The sequence below is a fragment of the Plodia interpunctella genome, chromosome 12 (genome assembly GCF_027563975.2).
Source record: "Plodia interpunctella isolate USDA-ARS_2022_Savannah chromosome 12, ilPloInte3.2, whole genome shotgun sequence".
NCBI classification, from domain to species: Eukaryota; Metazoa; Arthropoda; class Insecta; order Lepidoptera; family Pyralidae; genus Plodia; species Plodia interpunctella.
This window is the reverse complement of record NC_071305.1, coordinates 3,615,880-3,640,281: the sequence shown is the minus strand read 5'-3', so window position 1 is coordinate 3,640,281 and position 24,402 is coordinate 3,615,880. Positions and strand designations below refer to the sequence as shown.

Sequence of the window (24,402 nt, the reverse complement as noted above, 5' to 3'; positions counted from 1 at the left end):
AGATCGCAGCGCCATATTTATCACATTTTCAACTCGTTATCCAACCATTTGCAGCCAGTATATTTTCCAATCCTCTTAAAGTAGCTTGGAGGTTGGAGGTGTTTATATTACGGTATGCGATGGTGTCAGTCCCGTGTTTACGGAACGTATAGCAACCCTACTTATTCTGTCAGAATCGTAGCGCCATATTTATCGCATTTTCAACTCGCTGTCCAACAGTTTGCAGCCAGTAGATTTTCTAATCCCCTCAAAGTGTATCAGCTTGGATGTTGGAAACTTCTAGAATTGTAACAGTTCAATTTAGTTTACTTTTAACTGGCTGTACGTGGTTCCGTTGAAGTTGGACGGTTTGTTGCGGAACTGACCTTTAATTTTCAGGTTACATGTTAGTCTGTTTTGTTTTAGATTTAACGTTGAACTGTGTGATTTTGTTTATTCTTACACTTGTTATTACTTATTGTTTGTATAGATAGATAGAAACATTTGTTTGTCAACCGTTACACACAAATTACAATTTATATTATCCTATATTATATGAATTAAGTCTACTACCCCATATCGTTTCTGTGTCGCCGAAAAGAAGTTATCTTTTTTTAAGTGTTAATCTCATCCGAGGCATTATATGGACGTCAATCCCGTGCAAATTGATAACCTTGTTTTAATGCACATTTTGCGCAGTACACGATTTGAGAAGTGCATATATGCGAAGTGTTCATTTTGCGTCAAGTTTACATTTTGCGGAATGAACATTTCGCCCCTTATATCGGTCTATCGATATTATATCGGCTTGACCAGTGCAAATGGCAGCAAGATTTACAAAATGCACACGTATCACCGAAATTCAATTAGAGTGCCATCTTGGTTTTGGACGGGATTAAATTGAATAGCAAAGAGCGATAGTGCTGATTTGGACTCAGATGTGGGTTAGATAAGTGCAGGCTATTTAGTATCAGCGGATATGGGACTTGGAGCTGTGCCATGGGTGAATGGCTTTACGGATTCTATAAGTCTTAAGTATATGTTACGGTTATGACGATTGCATACTTATGTTGAGTTTTAGTAACTGAAGGTTTACTCCTATTGTAAATCAAATCTAAATTCTTCATTCAACTTAAGAATTAAATTTAAGTACAAGTATTAATTCGCAAAAAATACACGATGATGATGATTCAACTTACAACAAATAAAGATATTTGTCTTTTCTCAAGTTAAATTTAAATGATATAAAGAGGGTATTAATTGCTTGTTGCATTGGATAGCGTCATTACTAAAGCCAAACAAGAGCTCCATCGTCATTATATTTCGTTTGTATCTTTTAAGTGCAAAAAAAAAATACTTTACCTAACATACAGCAAAAAATCCACGAGTATAAATTTATAATAAGATTAACTCTCATACGGAGCGTATTGAAATAAAAAGTCTCGAACGCTCGTTGGATTTATTTAATTTTCAGCCCAGAATAATACGAATTCAGAGAGAGGCATTTAATTTTTATAGCTTAACGAAATCCTATTGCCACAAAACCAATTTGACAATTGCGTACTTAACTTATTTGTTGTCTTAGATGAGGAAGCAATGAGAAAAAGCAACATCAACATTCCCATTAAGGGGCCGATCGTAAAATGACAGTTAATTCTTTTAAAATGAAAGATTTATTATTTTTAACCACGGATGGTCCACCGTTCGTGTAGCTTACTTTTAGTACACAGATAAACAAGATACACATTTATATTGAAAGTCAGAATGGATGCTTATTTATATAAGTTACTAGCTGCCCGTCTCGTCCTGGCTTCCTCACTCTATCTATTGATGAATGCCTTAAAAAAATTCGTGCAGCAGTTTTTAAGTTTATAGCAAACAGACAAACAAATAGACGCGGCAGGGGACTTTGTATTTTTGGACTTAGTTTTATATTATGTAAACATATTACAAAACAAAGCCAGCTGCCTAAAGGAAGTAGCTAAACTCCGTTACTTTATAAATTTGCTAAAAAATTACATAACGTAATATTTTCGGCATAAAGGTTTCAATTATCCGACCTCATTTCGTATTTATCAATTATACAACGCAAAAGTTCAAAAGTCTGTACAGTACTTACGAGTACAAAATAAATCTGAAATTCATACAAGGAGAACAAAAATAAACATAAATGGGAATAATGACAAAAGCTGAACCCCGCGAATCTAATTCCTTGGTGGGTTTGTTTAGCGATAAACACGTGATGTCGGCAACATGGAAACGTTTTAAACGTCTTGACGCAGAATGACACAGTCGCAAAATGTACTTACGAAAAATTCTATCACTTTCGAAAAACCTCACTTTTGTGCACAACGTCTCTTCCACAAAACGTTATTTTCGTAGAATGTCATTGATTTTTTCTTGAACTATATTTATATTTAAGATCTATATTATGATCTATTATAGATAGTATAATACTTAGTGTGGGCCACCAGTCAACTTTATCGTACAAAGCGAGGGACACACAACTTTGACAGATAGGCCAATACAGCATTCTCGAGGACAGTGGACGAATGCCATTAAGCGACCGGTTATATTCTGAAACTAACATTTTCAGAAAGTGACGTCCTGCGTCAAGACTGTTTTAAAGCGATTTAAACGTGGATTTAACAGTGTTCACCTCGCCTCGGGATGTTGGAATACTTCTCGTGTTATATTTAATAACAATTCTTGTAGATTTAACTTTAAGATGTAGGAATTTTCCGGGATTTTGCCGTTAGATGTAACTTGTTTGCATTTTCCCCCGGTTTCTCGAACTTTCTGAAACTAGTAAATCGATGAGAGAGAGAGAACCAACGGACGAAAAATGCTGAAATTTCGCATACCTACACAAAAAAAATCAGTATTTTAGTCAAAGCTACATTGCAGTACTGGGGATATTTTTCGTATTGGTGCGTAGCTACACAGCCACATAATGATTGCACTAGCTGTTTATCATTCATTGTAAACGTAATTACTTACGTTTTTACAGTAGCGCCATCTACTTTATAAAGCGCCATTGAATATCAGACTTTTTGACCAAATTCTACGGGAATCATGCACTTTCAGAGTAAAAAATATCCTATGCGCTAATCAAAGGTATCAGCTAGCTCTAACCTCTATAAGTACCAAATTTCAAAAAAATTGGCCTAGCTACCTAAGCGTGACGCAGTGACAAACATACAAACTTTCGCCTCTATAATATTAGTGGGATTGGATATATACGGCTGTGTTACGCAGCATTTTTCGTGTTCCAAAAATATCTCTGCCCATGCTCACGCTGTACACACTAACGTTAGTATGTAGATACTGTAGATAAATATTATGTGATAATGTTTACAGACTAGTAGCAGCAACCTCCCTTGAACCTGCCTATAAATATTCGCAATGCATACCAATCAACAGCATGTTGGATCTAAGATTTTATTAAACTATCAATTTCAGGCCTGTTTTGCAACCAAATGGGCCTATAAAGTTGTTACTATCTGTAATATCGTAATGAGCTTCAAGGGACAGGCTGAGAAAGCATATCTTCATTTGATCATAGAATCAAGACTTACTTAACCGCTTACGGAATCAGAAACTAAGCTTTATTGTCCAAAATTGTTACCTATTTTAGTAGGGTTGGCAAAAAAATGGATTTACAACTCCGAATCTAACTATATACATTTTCTAAACTATTTCTACAGAGTATTTTTACAGAGCAGGAGCGCGAAAGCGTTCGGGAACCTCCAGCGTAGCGGTTCGGCATGATGAGATTATAAATAATAATAAAAAATGTTTATTGGGTAATCAAATTTCACAGTAGCACATATTGTGACAGCTCATGTTAAACGGGATTTGCTTGTGCCAGGAGGCTCTGCTATTTCATGTGATAAGTAATCAACATGTTTATAATTATTTACTAACATATACAATTTGTTGACAGTGGCTGAGCTGCGGCGAGCTGCAGGCTGCAGCAGTGCATTCTCCGCGCCCTCTCCGTCTGCACATCACGAACCAGGTCAGTTCGATTCATTTTTGTACTTCTTATGTAATGTAAATAGATTAATCCAAATTGATTAATTCTACTAATATAAATGCGAAACTTTGTGAAGATGTATGTGTATGTTTGTTACACTTTCACGCAAAATCTAAATGTCATAATAATCCATTCAACTAAAATAATACTAATATAATTCAACCTGGAATAACACATAGCACGCACCCACGGAAGCGAAGCTCCGGGGCGCAGCTAGTAAGAAATAAATTGTAATTCATTTCCTAAATGTGTTAATTTGATTTAAAAATTTCCATTTTCAACGAACTATATATAGTTACGCTCTTTTAACATAAGAATGAAACAAATGCTACAATAAGGAATTAAACAGTTACAATTGTTACTGGAACTATTCATTATATATTGCAAACTTTGTCCAGTTTAAAAAATATTTTAATCATCTCTAAAATTTCAACTAAGCATTCGTGGAAACAAAAGCAAATTAACATTTTCCATTTTGTAAATAGTCAAAGCGAAAATTCGGGCACTCGTGGAAAAACCTTTGTAGTTTTGCCGGTACCTGCGAGCGAGAGTGAATTACATAATTTTTACTGCACCGAATGAATTCCAGTAGTGACGTCATTCAGCGCCACTTCTTTCAGCGCAGTCGGTTAAGTAATTAATTCTTTTGCCGGCCCTCTGAATAAATCAGTTTAGCGACGATATTATGAAAGTTGCCTTTCAATTTAAAACTGTCTTTGTGCGTAATTCGTTTTGTAGGGTTGCCGTATGGTTTAATTTCCCCATTTCTCTCCGAATTCACAGAAATTAGGTTAGTCCGTAGACAATATTTGTTTTTCTTGTTTCTACTCTTACCTAATTTATAAACTTGTAAATATTAATTTGTACGTCATCTGCTTTGTTTCGGAATTTTTTTTCGCCAAAACGTGATTTTGAATCCTAATCCGCTTTAACTACTGCGGTCCCAATGAGGCCGTTCAGTAACATTATTAGGCAATTGGGACCTTGGTCCTTAACTCTTAGACCCAAACAACCCAGTCAAGTTCAAGTAACTACAACGGTTGATATTTTGGTTGGTTGATAATTTTCATACAAATTGAAATTTCATCTGAGCGTAACAACTTTCCCTTGAAAATTTTATTGTTACCCTACCTACGTTATTGTTTTTATGTTATTCATTTAACTAATCCTTAATACTATCATAAAATATGAAAGTGTGTTTGTTTTATATCTAACATGTTCTTTATTGTTTACTATTTGACCATGTTGGTACTTTATATACTTTGTTATACTCTTGTTATAGTATTTCAAAAAATATTATGAAAGTAACAACAATAATGCCTTTTGGCATGATAATTTGGTGCGTGCCTATGTGTTATTCCAGGTTGAATTATATTAGTATTATTTCAGTTGAACGGATTAGATTGAGCAGTAGATTTTGATAAGGACCAACATTGTTTCAATAAGTTTCTTTCGGTATTTCTTCGCAACCGTAGTCGTTCCGAAGTTTTAATTTATAGCTTTTTGAGAGATTACTACATCATGTAAAATTTTATGTGAAACATGTATAAATGAATGATTTAATTTTGATTTGTTGAATATATTCTATCTGGAATAGCGCATAGCGGTACTTTTCATCTTGATATTCCTACAAAAGCGTAGTCAAGTGTTGCAGCTAGTAGTTTTAAAGAAATAAGAACATGAAATTGGTTTCCTTTCACGTTTTAACTGCTGTCAAAAGTCAATATTTCGTTTATGTTATGAATGAAAGTATTAATGGACTCTATTTATGAATGAACGGAGCGTACATTTGTCACTGCATTGGTTCACACTTGACACATATTTATTGTGTGTGACGTTTCACGTGCGTGTATTGTGAAAGTGACGTGCCCATATCCAATGACAATTATATTTATTTAAACTCGACAAACTATTTGGGTCTTCGCTGCCGTGGAAGTTTCAGGATAAAAAGTATGTGTAATTCCAGGTTGTATCTACCCGAGCACCAAATTCCATAACAATCTGTCCAGTAGATTTGGCTTGAAAGAATAACAAACATACACACATACATCCTCACAAACTTTCGTATTTATAATATAAGTAGGATAATATAATAGTAGGATAGTGCTATTAAGTTTTGGAATTTGTCAGAAAATAGTCTTATTTTAATACAGACTTTTTGTCTATGTTTGACTTTTTGACTTTATGTCTATGTTCATTCATTTATTCATTCACTCATTCATCCCTATTATAATTTACCACTAGTAATAAGTATAATTACATCAATAATATCATAATGGAACCAGGAACTACAAACCTTCAGCACTTTTGATCTAAAAATTCCATTAAGTTTTGGAATTTGTCAGAAAATAGTCTTATTTTAATACAGACTTTTTGTCTATGTTTGACTTTTTGACTTTATGTCTATGTTCATTCATTTATTCAATCACTCATTCATCCCTATTATAATTTACTACTAGTAATATGTATAATTACATCAATAATATCATAATGGAACCAGGAACTACAAATCTTCAGCACACTCCCTTGCACTTTTGATCTAAAAACCTTATTCCGGCCTGACAAATACTACAGTCGCATGATGCGGTAACCCTTAGTTCTGAGCTCATATTTGCAATAAACTAGCCCTGTGTGTTCTCACAGAACAAGCTGCACACTGTTTGCACTTGGAAATGTTAAAGCTGGGAGCAAACGGGAATTTGTTCGGACCATGCGATCCGCGAATATCCGATACAGGGTGGCGGTGTAAACTAAACACGGTTGTTAAATAAACCGTCAATTTTGAACCCATAATAATATATGGGCATTTTTTATAGACTGCACAAATTTTGTAGATTTGGGCGATTTATTTTCTAAAATGTACCAATGTCATAAAATTATTTCTTGCTTGTTTTCCCAAGCAAATTGGCTGATGATTAGCTAGATCGTACTCAATATGGAAAGTAGAAATTTAATTCATATTCATATTATTTATTCGCTAACCAAGTGTTACAATGTTCTTAAAGTACTTAATTACGATTAGTGCTTATAACTTAGTCAACTTTTACAGGTTTTGCGAATTTCGGCGTCAACTGTATTATGACAATATAGACAATTAAGTACATTTATAGTCATTCTATAATAATTATCATGTAATATGTGTATATTCTATATTCGTCATATAAATATATACTTTTATGTAAGGTTTATATTTGTTGTAACTGTTTGTACTTAATTGTATTGTTTAAGGTAAGTAAATTTATTTTGGAAATTATTATGGACATTCCATGTGCTTGTAAAATAAAATGTGCAGTGAATAAATAAAAGCCCGGTCACTTGATAAAAGAAATTAATTCTCTTATTTTGATGAATTTTCGTAATTTGTGTCTCCGCGAGAGGAGATTTATTTCATACGAATTACTTACATCCTTTAATTATTAAAACACAATAATTAGGTATACAGGTATTTATTTAATTTATATTACTTAAGTACTTATTATGAATGGAAGTTTGTGCGGCTGTATATAAGTATGTTTGTTATTCTTTCACACATAATTTACTTGTCGGATTTGTATCAAATTTGGTACACGGGCAGAATATAACCTATATAGTACTATTTAATACGATATTCGGGAGATAAACCCTGGGACTCAGCTATTATTATAATCATTAATTTTAAATATCCTCGGTAATACTTTAAGGTTATCGACCCTTTTGGGTTACGTAATTTTTTTAAAATAGGTAATATAAATAACAACAAACGAAAAATCTGTTTGTTCCACGGCTTTTAAAAATAAATAAACAGACTCGATATGCATAGCGGCGATTTAAAAATAAAATGGAGTGCGCACGACTTGAAATAAAAATTATAGCTCGTCCAACCTTATTATGGCGGCAATATTCTGTTACGCGGGCCGAATTCATATTTACACGTAAACGCGGGCTTCATAACTCGGCCGGGTGAATTAGAGCCTTTGTAAATTAGCCGTATTATCTTGTAATTAGATCGACGGCATTACATATATTATGAACATAATAACAAGATTTTATTACCATTTGCTGAATGTAACTTCGGTAGTGTCTTTTATATCTTAGACTTTAGAGTCACTACCTAAACTGTGTTTTATCGTCTTCATTACGAAATCTTTTGCTAAGAAATTTGCTGATATTGGTAGTACATGACTGGTGTAGAGCGCTATAGTCAGGTCCCATGATTCCTTTTACATAAATACATAAATATTTTTTAAATGGAATTTTTTACATGGGTTTAAAAGAGGTACCCATTAAAAATTGTTTACCAGGCCAGGAATACTAGTAGTACGTACGTGTTTATTTTCTAAATATTTGATACTTTCTCCATTGTCAACGGCCTAGATCTTCTTACAAGAATTTATTCAATTTCACCTGTCATGATGTTTGTCTGTCTGTAATCAAATCTTGCGAAATAAACTTCACCACCTTCCTCTTGTTGAACTTTCCCACGTCGCTTCAGTTTCCATGACAATGCAATATTATGATAAGCATGACCTGATGATGCACCTAGAATCGGCTCCCAAAGAGGGAACTATTCAACGGTTTACTGCACAGACATGTTTTTTTGTCACGCATTAAATGCAATAGGATCTTTCTGACAACAATAAAAGCTTGTAAACATTTTTGAATGATTTTTGTAAAAAAGCTTATTTCCACTAATCTTAGCAAACAAAACAGAAACAAACAGATCGGAACTCAACGCGATCGCGACCATTGCCTCAATAAAAATCGACACGCAATAACAATCGGGCGCACTCAAGTCGAAGCACAGGATATTGTCATAAGCGGGGTTTTAGGAATACATTTCGTTGTATCCGTTCAGCGCGATTATTAGTATTATTCAATAGTTTAATTTAATTTAGCATTTTAACGAAGTGTAAATATACAAATCCTAAGTTCAAATCACAGAAAAGAGATTCAAATGTGCATACTAGTTTATTTAACTGGCAGAAGGCTGATAACTTGTTTAAAAAAATTGTACATAATATTATTAGCGCAAAATATAGTAAGTATTTATATTAAAATAAAAAAAATCGAACGCCACCGATTCGGATCGCACCCTTACTTCGTCAATATCAATATTATTCAGGTGCGAATCGATGAATACTTAATTTTCTTTCTTGAGTACAGGATGAGTATTAATTATTCCTCGAATTACACCCGAAATTATTAATTGATGCTGAAAACATAACCGTTTTTACGCACGATTCCAATCGATGCCATTCGAATTGGTGCGCTGTACGGAATACTACATTTCAACGCTCAAGGGATTTTTACCTTTCCCGAATAAATTCACTTTGTTAATGCTACTGCCTCTGATATTGGGGAAGAACCTACCCTGTTATTTTTGTAAACCAAGCTTACCATATGTTTATGTAAAGCCAACCCTTTCTGTGTAAGTATTTCTTTATGATTGTGGAATGAATGTCTAAGTTAACACTATGGAGGACGCGGGACTGTTATGTCAGTTATTATGGTTTAATTTTAGTGTCTCGTAAAGTGTCTGCTAACGTGTGCAGTTGACAAGGATGTCTGGCCCGGTGGCTGAGGCGCTGCTTTTTAACAAATTTACTAAAATATATTTCAAAACGACTTTTTCACTCCAAAAATCCTTTAAGTGCTATTGGAATATCACGTTCTTTTTTTTATTATCTGAGGTAGCCTTAACTATGGGCCCTGGCGTGGTATCAGATTATCTTAGCTGCCTTGTAAATAAAAAGATAGGACGGACGTCAAAACCTTTATTTCTTTCCTTTCTGTACAGCCAGTTACATTTGATTCTATAAAACCTACAACAAGTTAATTTTAAACTACATAAAAGGGTGGTTTTAACTGCCCACTTAGTTTTAATTATATCATAAATAGAAAAGTACATACTTCATTCAATTCACACTGTTTACGAAGGGGGCGTAAATTTGACAAGCGCCTGGATGCTTATAAAAGCTGGACTCGTTTCATGTTGTTTTCACCCAATCACGCGACACTGAGTTTATTACCAAATTAAATAAATCACGGATGTGTAACTTTTCAACTGAACTTTCTTCCCTTATTTTTTTCACTTACAATATACAAAAGAGATATTGGGGCAAAATTTAAACCCTATGATAACCCGAATCAGAGTTCTTATTTAGTATATATTTCTTATTTATATAGTGGGTTTATTTAGGTGTATGAGGAGATTCGACTCCAAGTGAAAATTCCAATTCTAACTTTTACAATACAAAACAAGTCAATCCATCGATATCTCATATTTATTGGTGATTTACATCGATATGTTACCTTAGTTTTCTGACAATTATAAAAAATTAACTCCTTTAAAAATGATGGTAATTTATCCGGTACTAAATTTTTTAAATCCTTTATAATTATGATGACTATTTCATGTATATGAAAATTATGACGATCACACATTTATAAACGGGGTCAAAAACAGAACGTCACATAAAAATATCTCTTGTGACAAAAATAATAAGCTCTGTGAGAAAATAACTCAAGTTATTTCCAGCCTTTTTATGTATCATAGAAACGAGAACATTCCTGATTTATACATCTGTTTTTCTGTTTATTACATGTTTTACATCTTCATTCTCTCATTAATATTTGATACCAAGCTTTGCTCCCCGCACGCAACTCTACTTTATCACATGTGTTTGTGGCTTTATGGCCGAATTGACTGCATGTTTACTCATAATGTAACATGAGCTTTATTTGGACAAATTACTAATGCAACTTCTAGTAAAGCGATGACGTGTTCTTATTTAAAGACACATCCTTACGTGGAATGAAACACACCCAACTATATTCTTGGCGATATTAATGAAGTGGTTTGCCATTGCCGAATCCATTACATTCACTAGCTTACATTATCGCGGGAAGCAAGTGGTGATCCATGAAAACTACTATACATGAGTCTTGGCACAAATATATTACCATAGGACCACCACCACTGCTTCGATTATACTTTCATTTAGTCTTTACAATTTTCTGATATATTCCTTAAAGCACATCAGTTTCTAAGCGCATCTTAACAATTCCTTGAAGCGCACCTTTCAAATTTTAATATATTTAATCTCTACAGCGAGCGCAACTAGGAGATGCGTTTTAATATGTGTACTTCGAGGAATACTTCAGTTTTCTGCCATATTCGATGTTTATTCTAGATAAGATACGACGTCCTTATATTACAATGTACGTTAGTTTACGATCTGTTTGAGATTCCTCTTACAAACAAATTACTATTAGACAAATTCATAAAATAACAAACTTAAAATTAACCACTTGTCCCACAGCATACAAAACCACAATTAATGTTCACACAACAAATATGGAGGATATTATTTATTGCAGCGAATGACGAATATTATTCGTTGATAAGTGGCCTAATATTCAGGGTAATAAGGCCACAACGAACCATTATCGTTATCCATATATTTAGGGCGTCCGTTCCATGCTTACACAAAATAAAGAGAATTTAGAAGTTATTACGCGAACCAGAATGAAATTCCAAAATAACGACAAAATTCTTCTCCTGATAAACCCACCGCTATCTATACAAACCACAATGCAACGATTATTTGCAGGTGTTTTTTTTTTCTAATTACCGATAAAAACAATTTTATCTCTTAGAATTTGTTGTTAACAGGATTTTACACAAGTTCCATTGCTGGATATAGTTATAATTATAAATTATAAGCCATAAACTTATATTTTCTTATTATAATTATTGAAATGCTGGAAGTCAAGTGGAAATTATTATGAATAAGATTGTGACAAACCAATGCGACCGTTTGGTAAATTGTTTATAAAAAGTAGATAGTGACATATAGTGATAACTTCTGTAGCCACCATATTATTCCACGAAGATCCAGTGACCCTTGACCTAGTGGTGCAGGGTGTCTCCCCCCCCCCCCCTCACCCTGGCCCTTCAGCTCCCATGGTGCAACCATTGTTACTCGATTAGGTTTCATTCAATTTAGTATCAGTAAATCAATATACGTACATTTATATTATACATGTGAAGTTAAAGTACCTAATGTAAATTTGCACGCTTTATATATGTATTTAAATTTTGTTTATAAATACTACTAGTTAAGTAAAAATGATTTTCTATAATCCTCAATTTGTTGAAGTATTTGTACTGCCGTCATATGCGCAAAAAGATGCGCATCTGTTTCGAAAAAATGTCGGATAAATAATAAAAAACGTTAGACGAGACAAGGTTAGGTTAGGTATGCAATAAATACACTGGAATGCCAAGGATGAAAAACAAACATATTTTATTATCAAACTAGCAACCTGACCCGGCTTCGCACGCCATTTAAGCATGTATAACCCTTAGGGCATACATTCTATACATAACAGTAAAAACTGCATGAAAATCCGTTGCATGATTTAAAATAAGAAATCTTAGAAACAAACACAGGCGACTGCGACTTTTATTTTATACTATGCAGTGATTGTGTAAAATATTATCGTTCACATTTGAAATTAAAATTATTTTTTTATTAATTTTGTAAAAAAAAAACCTATTCATATATCGTAAAAGATTTCATTTATTGTGTGCGTTGCGTGTAAATTCATTATTATTTGTTTGTTATTGGATTCGAAGTTCATTTTTTTTTTATTGATAAAATTTATTTATTAAGGGTGAGTTGCACCCTCAAATTTGACGTTGATTATAATCGGCGCACCGCTGACGTTTAAACATTATGGCGTAAGTACTTTCTTTGCGTTTTTCTGCGCACGTTAAATTTCACATCAAAATTGACGGTGCAACCCACTCTACATTTTGAATAAGATTTTTCAATTAAATAACCATAAAATAAAGAAGTACACGAGCGGCTAAATCTGTTTGAAAACCCTAGTAGGGCCTGAATCATTGTCACAGACAAATTATTACGGAAACGCCGCCGTTGAGGAATATGCCTTAACGCCAGATGGTGATTCAACTCTTCATCGCAAAGGATAATAGACGGTATTACAGCCGAGCCCAAAAATGGGGTACAATATCGGGCCGAAACTCGTTCGAACTGTTACGTTTCAGACCAAAGAATTTCAGAGGACTATACAGGACGAAAATAACCATTTTGGCCGGGATTTGGCCCACTGTGCACGAGCCTATTGCGCCGCCTAATTCTACATAATAGGAGTCTTCTCGCGTTGTTCTATTGGTTTTGTTACGTATTTATTTGGTTACGTATTATTTTAATATCTTTGGAGTTTATTTCTTTGGTGTTTTGCGTGTGAATATATTTGCGCTGTGTACTTGGAGAGGAATTAGATTTTGTGAGGCCATCTATTTATTATGAAATGTGTCGGAAAAAGAAACATTGTCGCCAGAGTTTTATGCCATATTCTTTTTCTGTGAATTGATATGCAAATAAATTATATCTATATATATATAAATTATTTAGGCTTAGTTAAAAAAATCGTTTAAATATCTACTAACTACCTTCCCAACAAAATAATCACCATAATTACATTATATTTATTACACAGTATATAAAATATGTGCTACTTTTCATGTATTTAACAGTCATCAGACGGAATCAACGCCACAAATACATACAAGTGATAAAGTAAAATTACGCTGCAAAGGAAATCTTTGCTTCATGACAAATATTCATATGCCACACCACAGCGACACTAAAATAACGAAGCAATGGAAATAAACTCCGTTTTTTCTTACATGTGAAAAATATAACTTAAAAAATATATTTTACACTTTTTAAGAAATTACTTTCGTTAAAAATTTAGGTTTGAACTATAATATTTGATTTATTTTCAACAATAAGTACTGTAAGTTCTGTCCATTTTTGCATGTTGTAGTTACAACTGTTTCAATGATCACAAAAATAAAAGTACACTATTTCCATGACGTAGACTAATACAAATTAGTAATAACTCGGCGGTGAATAGCTCAAGCAAATATTGATTTTACTTAAATAATTTTAGCTTTCATAAAATAACCCAAAAAACTGAATTTGGACCGACGGAAAATAATGAAACCAATGTTAACAGGAAACATGTCTGTGTCTGCAACAGACAGAACATTTTGTGCTATCTTTATTTTATCTTTTTTTTTACAAAATATATTTGTTTCTGTGCTATATTTAATTTGTACAGAATCACGTCTGTCCGTGTGCTTTGTGATTCGATGAAAACGGTATAAAACGAGTTATCCGACAACGATTCTCGTTTTTGTGAGCACATCTCGGCGCTTGTCAAATATACGTCGTTTTGAGAGCAGTATTTATTATTTGTGACTTTATTAAAATAACGTAATTTAAAGTAAGTATTAAAGTAACGTTAGCAACATACTGCTGAGATTAACGCGTTCTTAAGTTGGGATGCACCGTCAACTTTGACGTTAACTTTAACATGCGTAGAAAAACGCAATGGCCTGTTTGTCTTAACGTCAGCGGCACGCCGGTTAAAATTAACGTCAAATATGACGATGCAGCTAATAATGAATGGTGATGGTGAAGCGGAACGTTTCGAAATTTGAAATTATTAATTTATCAATGTTATATAATGTTATATGCACTGTTGGTTATTTGTACGGAAGTATTTAGTAGTTTTCTTTTTAGTTCGAATTTGAATAAGTCAATAATCTTGTCCTACTCGTACACCAGAACTTACTACGGCATAAATATTGAATGACATCAGATTTCATTAAAGTTGTAAAATTGTTTGTATTTTTTCTATGTCGGTATTTGGGGTATTTAACTACGCCAGAAATTGATGCTAGGTATACCACCAGCTATCCTAGTATTCCTAGCACATTCAAACTAAATTTATTAAAAAATATTAAAAAAGAACATTTTTATAAAATCGGAGAAATGTCAGATTCTATATAAAAGCTAAAAAATATATTTATTCACAAAATTTGTATGTACACAAATCTCATATGCAAGTAAATTCTGATTTGAACTAAGTTCCAGACGTTTCATTTATGTAATCAAAGGACGTTACTGCAATTCCAAATAAACAGCTATCACAACTTCATCGTAAAAGTTGTTGCCAACTTAGATTCATATTAAAACTATGTTAAGGTACATAACATACAGGTTGGCTCTTGAAATAACAGCCAAATTCACAATATGCATAGTCTCTCAAGAAAGTCAAGAAAATAATGAGGGTGCTGTCTCTTGTTGGCTGGCAACACTGTGTTTATCAACCAATCTGGACCAATCTATTTGGTGTTGCAATAGCAAAAAAAACATACTTCGTCAAAAATACGTTTCTTTTCACTGTCATTACCTACAGATTGAACAAGGAATACAACACAAAAAAAATGAACTTACCACTTAGTAGAAACTAGAAGCTAGCGTTCTATCTATACTATCACGGGTTAAAATATCAGCTGAAGATTAATTTAACATAATTAATATACAAGTGATATTTCAAACATAAAGTTACTCATATCGTGTTATTTCATGTTAAACTGAATTTGGTTGTCTCTCGCAGACAACTGAATGAATTTGATTTAGTAAATTGTCAGGCCTGTTTATTAAATCCTACTACTATTTTAAATACAAAAGTTTCGTTATATATAAATAAATATATAAAAGTAAATAAATAAAAAATTATAACAATTATTTTTTTATATAAACTATAACGTTAGTCTGAAATAAAATGTATTATTTAATGTATAAAATAACAAGCCTCATTAGGATTGAGTAAATTCTAATGAGACTTGTTATTTTATAAATATATTCCACAATTATGATATTATTTTATACTACATCTTACCTATTAATTTTGTGGATGTAATAAATAATTGAGTGTTGAGCAAACACTCCTGGGCAAAGATAACCACGTCATGGATCCCAACGAACAGATGGAGACCGATCAAGCCAGGAACCAAATGGCGTGATGACAACCTGGATAACTACAACAAATAAACCGAACAACTACTACCCATCAAGCCAGGAACCAAATGGCGTGATGACAACCTGGATAACTACAACAAATAAACCGGACAACTACTACCCACTACCGGATCAAATGGAAATAATGGAGCCCTTGTCCAGCAGTGAGACACCTGATGGCTCTAAAAACAGTATTAGTAGGATTCATAATTATAATATTATTATTTCAACGGGACGAGCAGTAAGTCGCATTTTATCGGTTCTCTCTTTTCCTACTTAATTGGACTCCGCTATTTATTTTCCTCCCCGAGTTGGCTCACTTTGAACGACAAAATGAAATGTTTTCGGAGTCCGTTCCATTGTTACGCATTTGCAGGCTTCGCGTTCACAAGTTAAAAACTGCGAAATATACAACATTGAGTGAAAGAATTTAAAAATCAAGTTTGGAAAGTTGATTGTTTTTTTGGGAAATCTTACAAACTCAATTTTCACGTTCAACCGTTGAGACGATTGTCGTGTTTTCTCTTTATATATATTTATAACATACATATTTTATTATATCAATAACTAATTATGTTAAGAAAAAATATTTTCGGCAGTGTAGGTCATTACAAATAACGAATTGTTCAAACTTCTTAAAATTTTATTTAACAGCAAGTTTTTGTAACAACAAGCTTTTACATGTTCAAACTTTATTAAATCTAATCTCAAACGAGCTCAATTTTTTTTATATTTATTAATTGCAGTAAGTTTAATTAAATCCCCTATCTGTCGAAATTTGTATGTAAGAAATACGAGAGAATATCTGAATGCGAGCATTCGAATGAATAACCCACTAAAGTTATGGAAACATTGAATATTCGAGAGCGACTTTTCAAGTATTCGATTTTAAATCAATGTTCTCTTATGAATTCGTTTTATCTATGGATGTGATTTTTTTCTTTTACGCTCAATATACCTATCGTAGACTCGGGTATCGCCAATGATAAATTCCAGTTTATAAAATCGCTGTAAAAATAATATTAAATTGTTTATTAGTTTTATTCTACCCAAATATTATACATGAATTATTCCTTCTTTGCTTTATGTTGTACAAATGAATTTTTCTTGAAAAAAAAACTAAGTTTTCATGTTATAAAAAAAGTTTTCATCTACTTGTTTACTAATATTATAAAGACAAGTACTTACATAGGGCAAAGTATGATTGTGTGGCCCTACACATAAACTACAGACATCACCAATCTTCCCAACTACTCGACTACTACCGATTTCCAAAATTCCTTCGCAGTAATGGGAAACTAAATTATTCCTGAGTGGCAGAGGTTTTTCCGAATCCGAAAATCTTCTGGAAGGAGCGAAACTCCGGCACGCAACTAAGTAGTTTTGAAATAAAAGACAAGGTTCTCATTTTGAAATTTAAAGCCGCGTAGTCCATTGAATTTATGGTAACAAGTTTTGGTTTACGAGACTCATATGGCCGAATGTAATGTAATAAAATAATGGTATTACCATTCTTACCTGTGCGGTTTTTAATTCAATTATCTATCACAGTCATTGTTATATTGTATTCCGAAATGTTTTTATATTGACCTTATATACAGGCTAATAGAATTTTGCCCGCGGCTTCGCCCGCGTAAATTTATCCGGGATGAAAGGTGAAAACCCATCACCTCATATCATCCTTCTCCATACTTCAAACGACATGTATGCAACGTTTGAAGAAGATTGGTCGGGTAGATGATTCATTTATAATATTGTTACGATTAGGATACCCTGTGTTTACTTACGTAATATATTTAAATTAACTCAACCTATGTCTCGGTCTCACACTTTCATTTTATCTTGCTCTTTTATTCTCCATTAATCTTTTATCTTCTATGTGTATGTGTCCGTCTGTCCGTCCGTCTGTCCGGATCCGATAGGACGGATTCCATGAACAAATAGTGTGTTTCTCTCTTTAATCGTCGCGTGTTTCCAGTTGCATTCGGCACTGTGACGTCGCAAACCCTTGGATCAAATTTAAAAAAATCTGAAATTTTTAAAGATTCTGCTGCGTGATCCGGCCGAACCGGCCTTCCACCCTCCTTAGGAAACCGTGAACAGTCAATGGTCCTTCATTTGATCAAAAACTATTATTCTCTTCTTCCATCACCTCATTCCTTACCATTTCCCAATTATTACTAAGTTATATTCAATCAAGAGCACAGTGAATAGGCTGCGTTAACCAGCACACAACTTTTACCGGATAAACCAACATTGAACATTGGCCGCGCCGTACGTGGCCAATTTGTCGTTATGAATAAATCTCGGCGGTGAGCGCAATACGACCTCGCTTTTATTATTTCACCACTTCATATTTTGGCTTGTTTATCTATTTTAAATTTTAAATCGAATGCTTTTTTTTCTTCCTTCTATTTAATTCGTTGGAAATTTTCATTGGAAAAATGTATCGTGAGAGATACTTTTTTGATGATAGTTAAATTTCTAAGTATACCGATTGATAGAGCGGAAAATTTTGAATAAGTTTTTTTTTGGTGAGATTACGTTTACATGAAATGATAGGTACGATATATGTTTATTTTAATATAAGAAAACATTATAAATTCACAGATTTTTAATTCGCAATAAAAGTATATATTAATTCAAGTTTTCAATTTTAAAAAATCATCTCTGATTGTATGGCCGGCCGCCTCCCTAGCACACCGAATTTGAAGCAATGCGTGCCAATGGTCTGACAACTAGGGATGCCGACGACCGTGCGAAGTGGAGACGAAACAGTAGGAAAGCGGACTCTGGGCTCCGACGCTGGTTTCTTCCTTAGCCGACGAACGGCGTAGGAAAAAACCGGGAAAGTGTTCACATTACAAAGAGAGACGTGATTATTGAATATACTCGTACTTACCAATATTCGACCCGAATCTCTCGTTAAACATTGGTATATTAGTCAAACAGTAGTATAATAGCACTATGCGTCATACCCTGAATAATGGTTTAAGTTTTACGACGCCTCCTAAATAAACATCATTGATATTGATATTGGCTCGCTTTCTGGCTATCGTTTCTGCTTTATACACTTTCGATCCGACCCTTTGCCCTTATAGAATTTAGGGCCGAAGCACACTTGATACTCCACCTTCCTTTAATATTCCTTACATATAAGATTGGGACGTTAGATTAATCAAATGGGACATAAAGAATGAATGCTGGTCAATTTGTCAATAAACATGAAAACAGTATAGTATTCTGACGTATGGTCCTAAAATAGGACCACTCAAAATCACAATTGTGTAGCGGATGGTCTAACTTAAAATCTGGTATAGGTTTCGTCGCGATACGTTGCATAGAAAAAAAAGCTAGTTAGTTAGTCAGACAGTCTCGGTATAAGTCTCTCTATAATCACTTTTCACTGATTGCAAAAAAAATCATGAAAGTGCAATCGAACCGTGTGATTCGAGCTTTACAATGTTTGTTTAGATATGTGGTTGTGAGCTTACCCTTCCTTATTATAGAGATTTCCTTTTATTCACATGTTAAAAGCCCTTTGCGGTTTAGTCTACTTTCCATCAATTTAATAACGAATCCTTTGGCTAGTGAAGTTAAATGTAATGGGAAGTTCCGCCTTTTCGTTGAATAATGAACGCGAATATAAAACACTATATACCTATATAACAGAACGGTTTTACGGTATATTCTGTACAAGCGGCCCGTCTCGGCTTTGTACGCGTGAAACCATAATGTATTATACACCTAACCTTCCACAGGAGACACTATCTATTGGTGGAAACCGTACAAAAATCGGTCCGTTAGTTATCCGTATAGTTTTAGAGTTTATCGTGTGACAGTTAGACGCGACGTGGCTTTTTTTGTCCTTACATGTGTAAGGATATTTGGTATTAGGGGGTTTTGGAAGATTGATCTTATCAAAAATAAAGTTAAGAAATTTCCATTAGATCAGTGCGGACCATTCTTTTTCAAATATCGTTTCTTCAAACAATTTTTAAAATGACGATTTAATTCTCCTTTTGCAATTCGCAAATAAAGTTACTAGTTAGCACACCAGGGTATATGTATTGTACGAAATATTATTGCGTTTACATAAGCTTTATTATGCATTACCTACCTATTACCTACTATATTGCAAACATATGGGTTTCATCAGTCCCATACAAATCAATCTAAATTGGCTTAAATTCCTTGATCCAGCATTTGCTATGTATGCAAATGTTCTGATCCCTTGCAACTGGATTACTGGAATCAAAGACAGTGTCTGACAGGGCTACCTACATGATACAGTCAACAACACATCAACCTACACAACATCATTGCAAATTCGCCTTTCGTCTTCGGCATATATCGTTCGTGCGTCCGCTCATAAATTGTCAATTGCAACGTAACGCGATGAAAACTTTACCAGATTTTAAGTTAGACCAGTCTCTATACAACTGAGAAATTATTTAAAAAGGATGTCTGAAGTTAACACTTCGTATACATTGTTTATTATTCTTCCATTTTTGGATGTGTGTGCTTAAATGACATCAACTAGTTGTCACTATTTTTTAATTTTGGGCGGATAAAGCACTAAGTGACTTAAGTGTTACTTTAAAATATTGTTGATGTTTGTGTATAAAAAAGCATAAGTAAAAATTAGAGACTAGATAAATCGTAAAGCGTTTATTTTTAAACATTGGAATGTTACAATAATTGGAATACTGCTTCACTACATACGTTTTGTGCCTTAGTTATGTGTTATTAGTTGCGCAACAGTCAACTTTGACGTTAAGTTTAACCTGCGCGCCACCGTTGATTTTATAAAATAGCTTACTTTGCGTGAAATATATTTCATTGTTATGTTCATAGGGATTATTTTATTAATCGAATGATTATATTAAAAGCATAATCTTGTTTCAGGTAAGTTGATTAATTATGGTGGTAGCTTCAGGTGAGTAAAATACTTTTATTATTTTGGTATATAATATAAAAAGCCAATATCGATCCACAGTCGCGATCGAAATTCACACCGTTACATCCTTCATAGTATTCAACTTACATTATTAAAGTTACTACTCTTTTGTTCGGGATCTTACAACTTTTATCTTACGGCATTATGTCTAGAATTTCAAATTACCTACAGTACACATATAATATACTTCTTTAAAAACTTACATGATATGTGTTATTCCATAAGAATCCGCATCCATTCCAACATAGTGGAATAAATTCGAATATCTGTTTATTTGTTTGTTATCACTACACGCTTCATCTACATGGCCAATTTATTTATTTATTATTATATTATTTTTTGAAGTACAGAGTATAACGACACAGGGGCGGGCGAAGGCGCAGACTAATGCCTAATAAATAAATAAATGAAAAATAAAATAACTATGACGAATGTCTCACATACTTAAGTAGCTAAAAATTGCGCTTATAAAAAAATCCGAGTTTTGAAAATACTTCATTCAAACAAAAGATAGTTATTTTAATATACCACTACATACGTATCATAACACCCTTATTTTCCGTCAAAGTTAATAAATAAAAACCAATCAGCGCGTGTAACTGAAATCTAGTTTAAGGCCTTAGTGCGGGTTTGAAATTCAACTTCACTATCTCATATCTTCACGGTGAGACGCAGCTAACCAATCACATTGCAATATGGTTGTGTCACTGTAATCGAAAAGATTCAGTACCTAGTGAAAAGTGAATTGTAAATCCGCTCTACGGCTTCAGTTAAAAATAAATCGTTTTATATTGAGTCAACAGCGCCGACTGACGCTCGGACAAAAGAGATAAAACAGTAGTTAGTTCCCAAATGTCCATTGTTTTAGGATTTAAAACAGACCATCACCCTTTCATTTTAAATTCGAATGAAATTAATATTTCTCAGATAGCACATAACTGTGGAATCAATGTAAGAAGAATGAATTCCATAAGAAATGTGGAATGAAGTCGCACGAGGGAAGACTATATCTCTAACTATAACTAGATATATATCATAGATGCGTATAAAACCTTGTAAAACCACTTTCTTCATAAATTACATCTTTCTGTGGAATGTAGAATCGAAGCATGTAGAAACAAAAAAAAATCAATAGGTATAATGTAAAAAAAATATTCAAATAAATTTCACTTAAATGTGAAAGTGTAAAAAATTCAAAAGCCATTTTGTTTCAAGAAAATTATGCTCTATAAAGCCGTGTAAACAAATATTGCAAGCGCGTGCAATTCTCTAGAGGTCTCAAATGAATTATATCTCTTGATTTACGTCTTACTTAGGGCTTTAAGGTTCTCAGAACAGATGTAGACGTCTCCTAATCACCACTTAAAGGATCGCTTAAACAGCACAATGGGTCGCCACGACCGAAGCGACCCTTAAAATAATAAAGAGGACGGTTTTATCACACGTACAGGCAAATTTATCTTGCGAGGAATGGTTGAGTGCCCATATTAAAGGTCTTAACACACGCATCTTATTATTTTTTCGCATTTTTTCTTTCTTTTTCAAAATTATATACCTACTCTTAAAGTATTTATAGCCTTCAAAAACACTGCGTAATAAAAATATACAGTGTTTTAACCGTATTACATAACAAACTTCTTCTTTTTAAGCCGAAAGTAGAAATTGGTTATGAGACTAGACTAAATAAATTTTTAACTCAATTTTATAAATTTGATCAGTTAAAGTAGCTAATATCAAATTATCATGTTTATTTTAATACTTTTATACATTTTATGTTTTATAGTGTCAAATATCGTTTTATAATTCTACCGTTTGACTTCGATCTGTATCAAATTGAAGTCGGTTTGCAGCGTATTTTGCATAATCGAAATTAAAATGTAATAATGATACTACATGCAATTAATATAATTACGATCTGGTCTCATATAACATTATTTGTATGCAACGTCGTAACAATTTAAATACCTCACAATAATGGTGATTGGATTAAATATTTTAAAGCTCAGTCAATTATTTTAATACCTATACATCAGGTATAATTTTTAAATATAGTGTATCGTACCTATTTCCCTTTAATTTTTTTTTTGAAATGAAGCCTAAGCATAAGGATTAAGGGCCCACTAAACTAACTTTATTTTGCTGAGATATAAGTGATCTCGGCAGCACTAAACACCTGTTATCAACGAGTTTTGAAACGTTAAGGAGATTTTGTGGTAACCCAAAAATTATCTTTAATTGTAAAAGTGTAAGTATTATGTTTGTCACACAATAAACCTAAAAGCTGCATAGAAGCTGTTGTATGTCTGTCAAAATAATATAATTCTGGGAAACCATATAACATAGGATTATCACATATTAACTGAGCGTTTTCCCGGTTGCTTCCGCAGCCGTTGAGCGTCAAGCCCGATTTTCACACATTGTACTATACAACATTTAATTTATCATAACCGATATTCTAGCCATTTCATAGATGATAAACCAGTCTGAAGGAGCGGAGGACGACACTCGCCCTTGACCCACTGCCCCAGTTTACTGAAAACGGAACCAAACCATTTCATCCTAATCAATTATTCCTCATTCCTGAATAATTTACCTCATTACCAGTTAAGATTACAATTTACAATCGGCTCCGCAGTATATATCACTTTGTATTAGTTGCTTTTGTCCAATCTATTTTAGAAGTAAATAGTAGACATGTGGAAATTGGATCTTTTGTAATTTCAATTATATGGCTAATGATATAGTTAGTACATTCAACAGCACATCAACCTACCCAAATTCATTGCAAACTCGCCGCTATAACCACGGCATACTTAGAGGTTTATGCAGGGTAACTTGATGTGCTGTTTACTGTACACGACAATTAAGAAGCAACATTTTCAGCGATGAATAATGAAATATGTTTTATTCGTCATACAGTCAAAAGCAAAATACATTAGTCTACCCAAATTCAATGCAAATCCTCTACCACTGCTTGTAAGGACCTATTTTAGAACTACCTGCGACTACCACTAGATTCATCCCCAAAGTTGAAAAATCGCGCGTCGCTGTTTTCCACATGCTTTGCCGTCCGCGAAAAAAACCTGTTCTAGAAAGAGCTTCCCGCGTTTATTGTGCGCCTGCGCGAAATGCATCTTGTCCTTTTCTTGCAAACTACGCGCCAGTCGGCATTGCGCGCCGCGTCTGCCGCCACGCGACTGTTTTCGTCGCCCGCCGCATCGCTGCTAGCCAAGGAGCTGCGCGATGATCGCTGATTTACCACCTTTCCGCTCAACGGAACATCAACCCTATGCTCAGCACCATAACCTCGAAGACCCCATTCGTTGTCGGCCAACCGCCGCGCCGCAACCGGCAAACGGTACTATTTATTTGTTTGTATGCAGCTATGACGTCGTAAGTAAAGACAAAGCCACGTCGAATCTACGAATTAACTATATAATTGTCACGTGTACATTATTGTTCCTTATCACGATTGCTTTTCGTGACCTTTTGTATCTGCGTCATACGTTTGTAACGTCATTGCTCTTCACAATTATGCG

At 33.7% G+C, this 24,402-nt stretch overlaps 1 protein-coding gene across 2 annotated transcripts in view; it reads left to right on the top strand.

The window, feature by feature from the left end:
- The window catches only part of Hers (Histone gene-specific Epigenetic Repressor in late S phase), a 154,303-nt gene that overhangs the window by 38,285 nt on the left and 91,616 nt on the right, over positions 1 to 24,402 (top strand). For both annotated transcript variants that reach the window (XM_053752784.2, XM_053752783.2), the window contains exon 4: positions 3,926 to 4,000. In XM_053752784.2, coding sequence (XP_053608759.1) covers positions 3,926 to 4,000 — 75 coding nt within the window. The remainder of the gene's footprint in view (positions 1 to 3,925; positions 4,001 to 24,402) is intronic.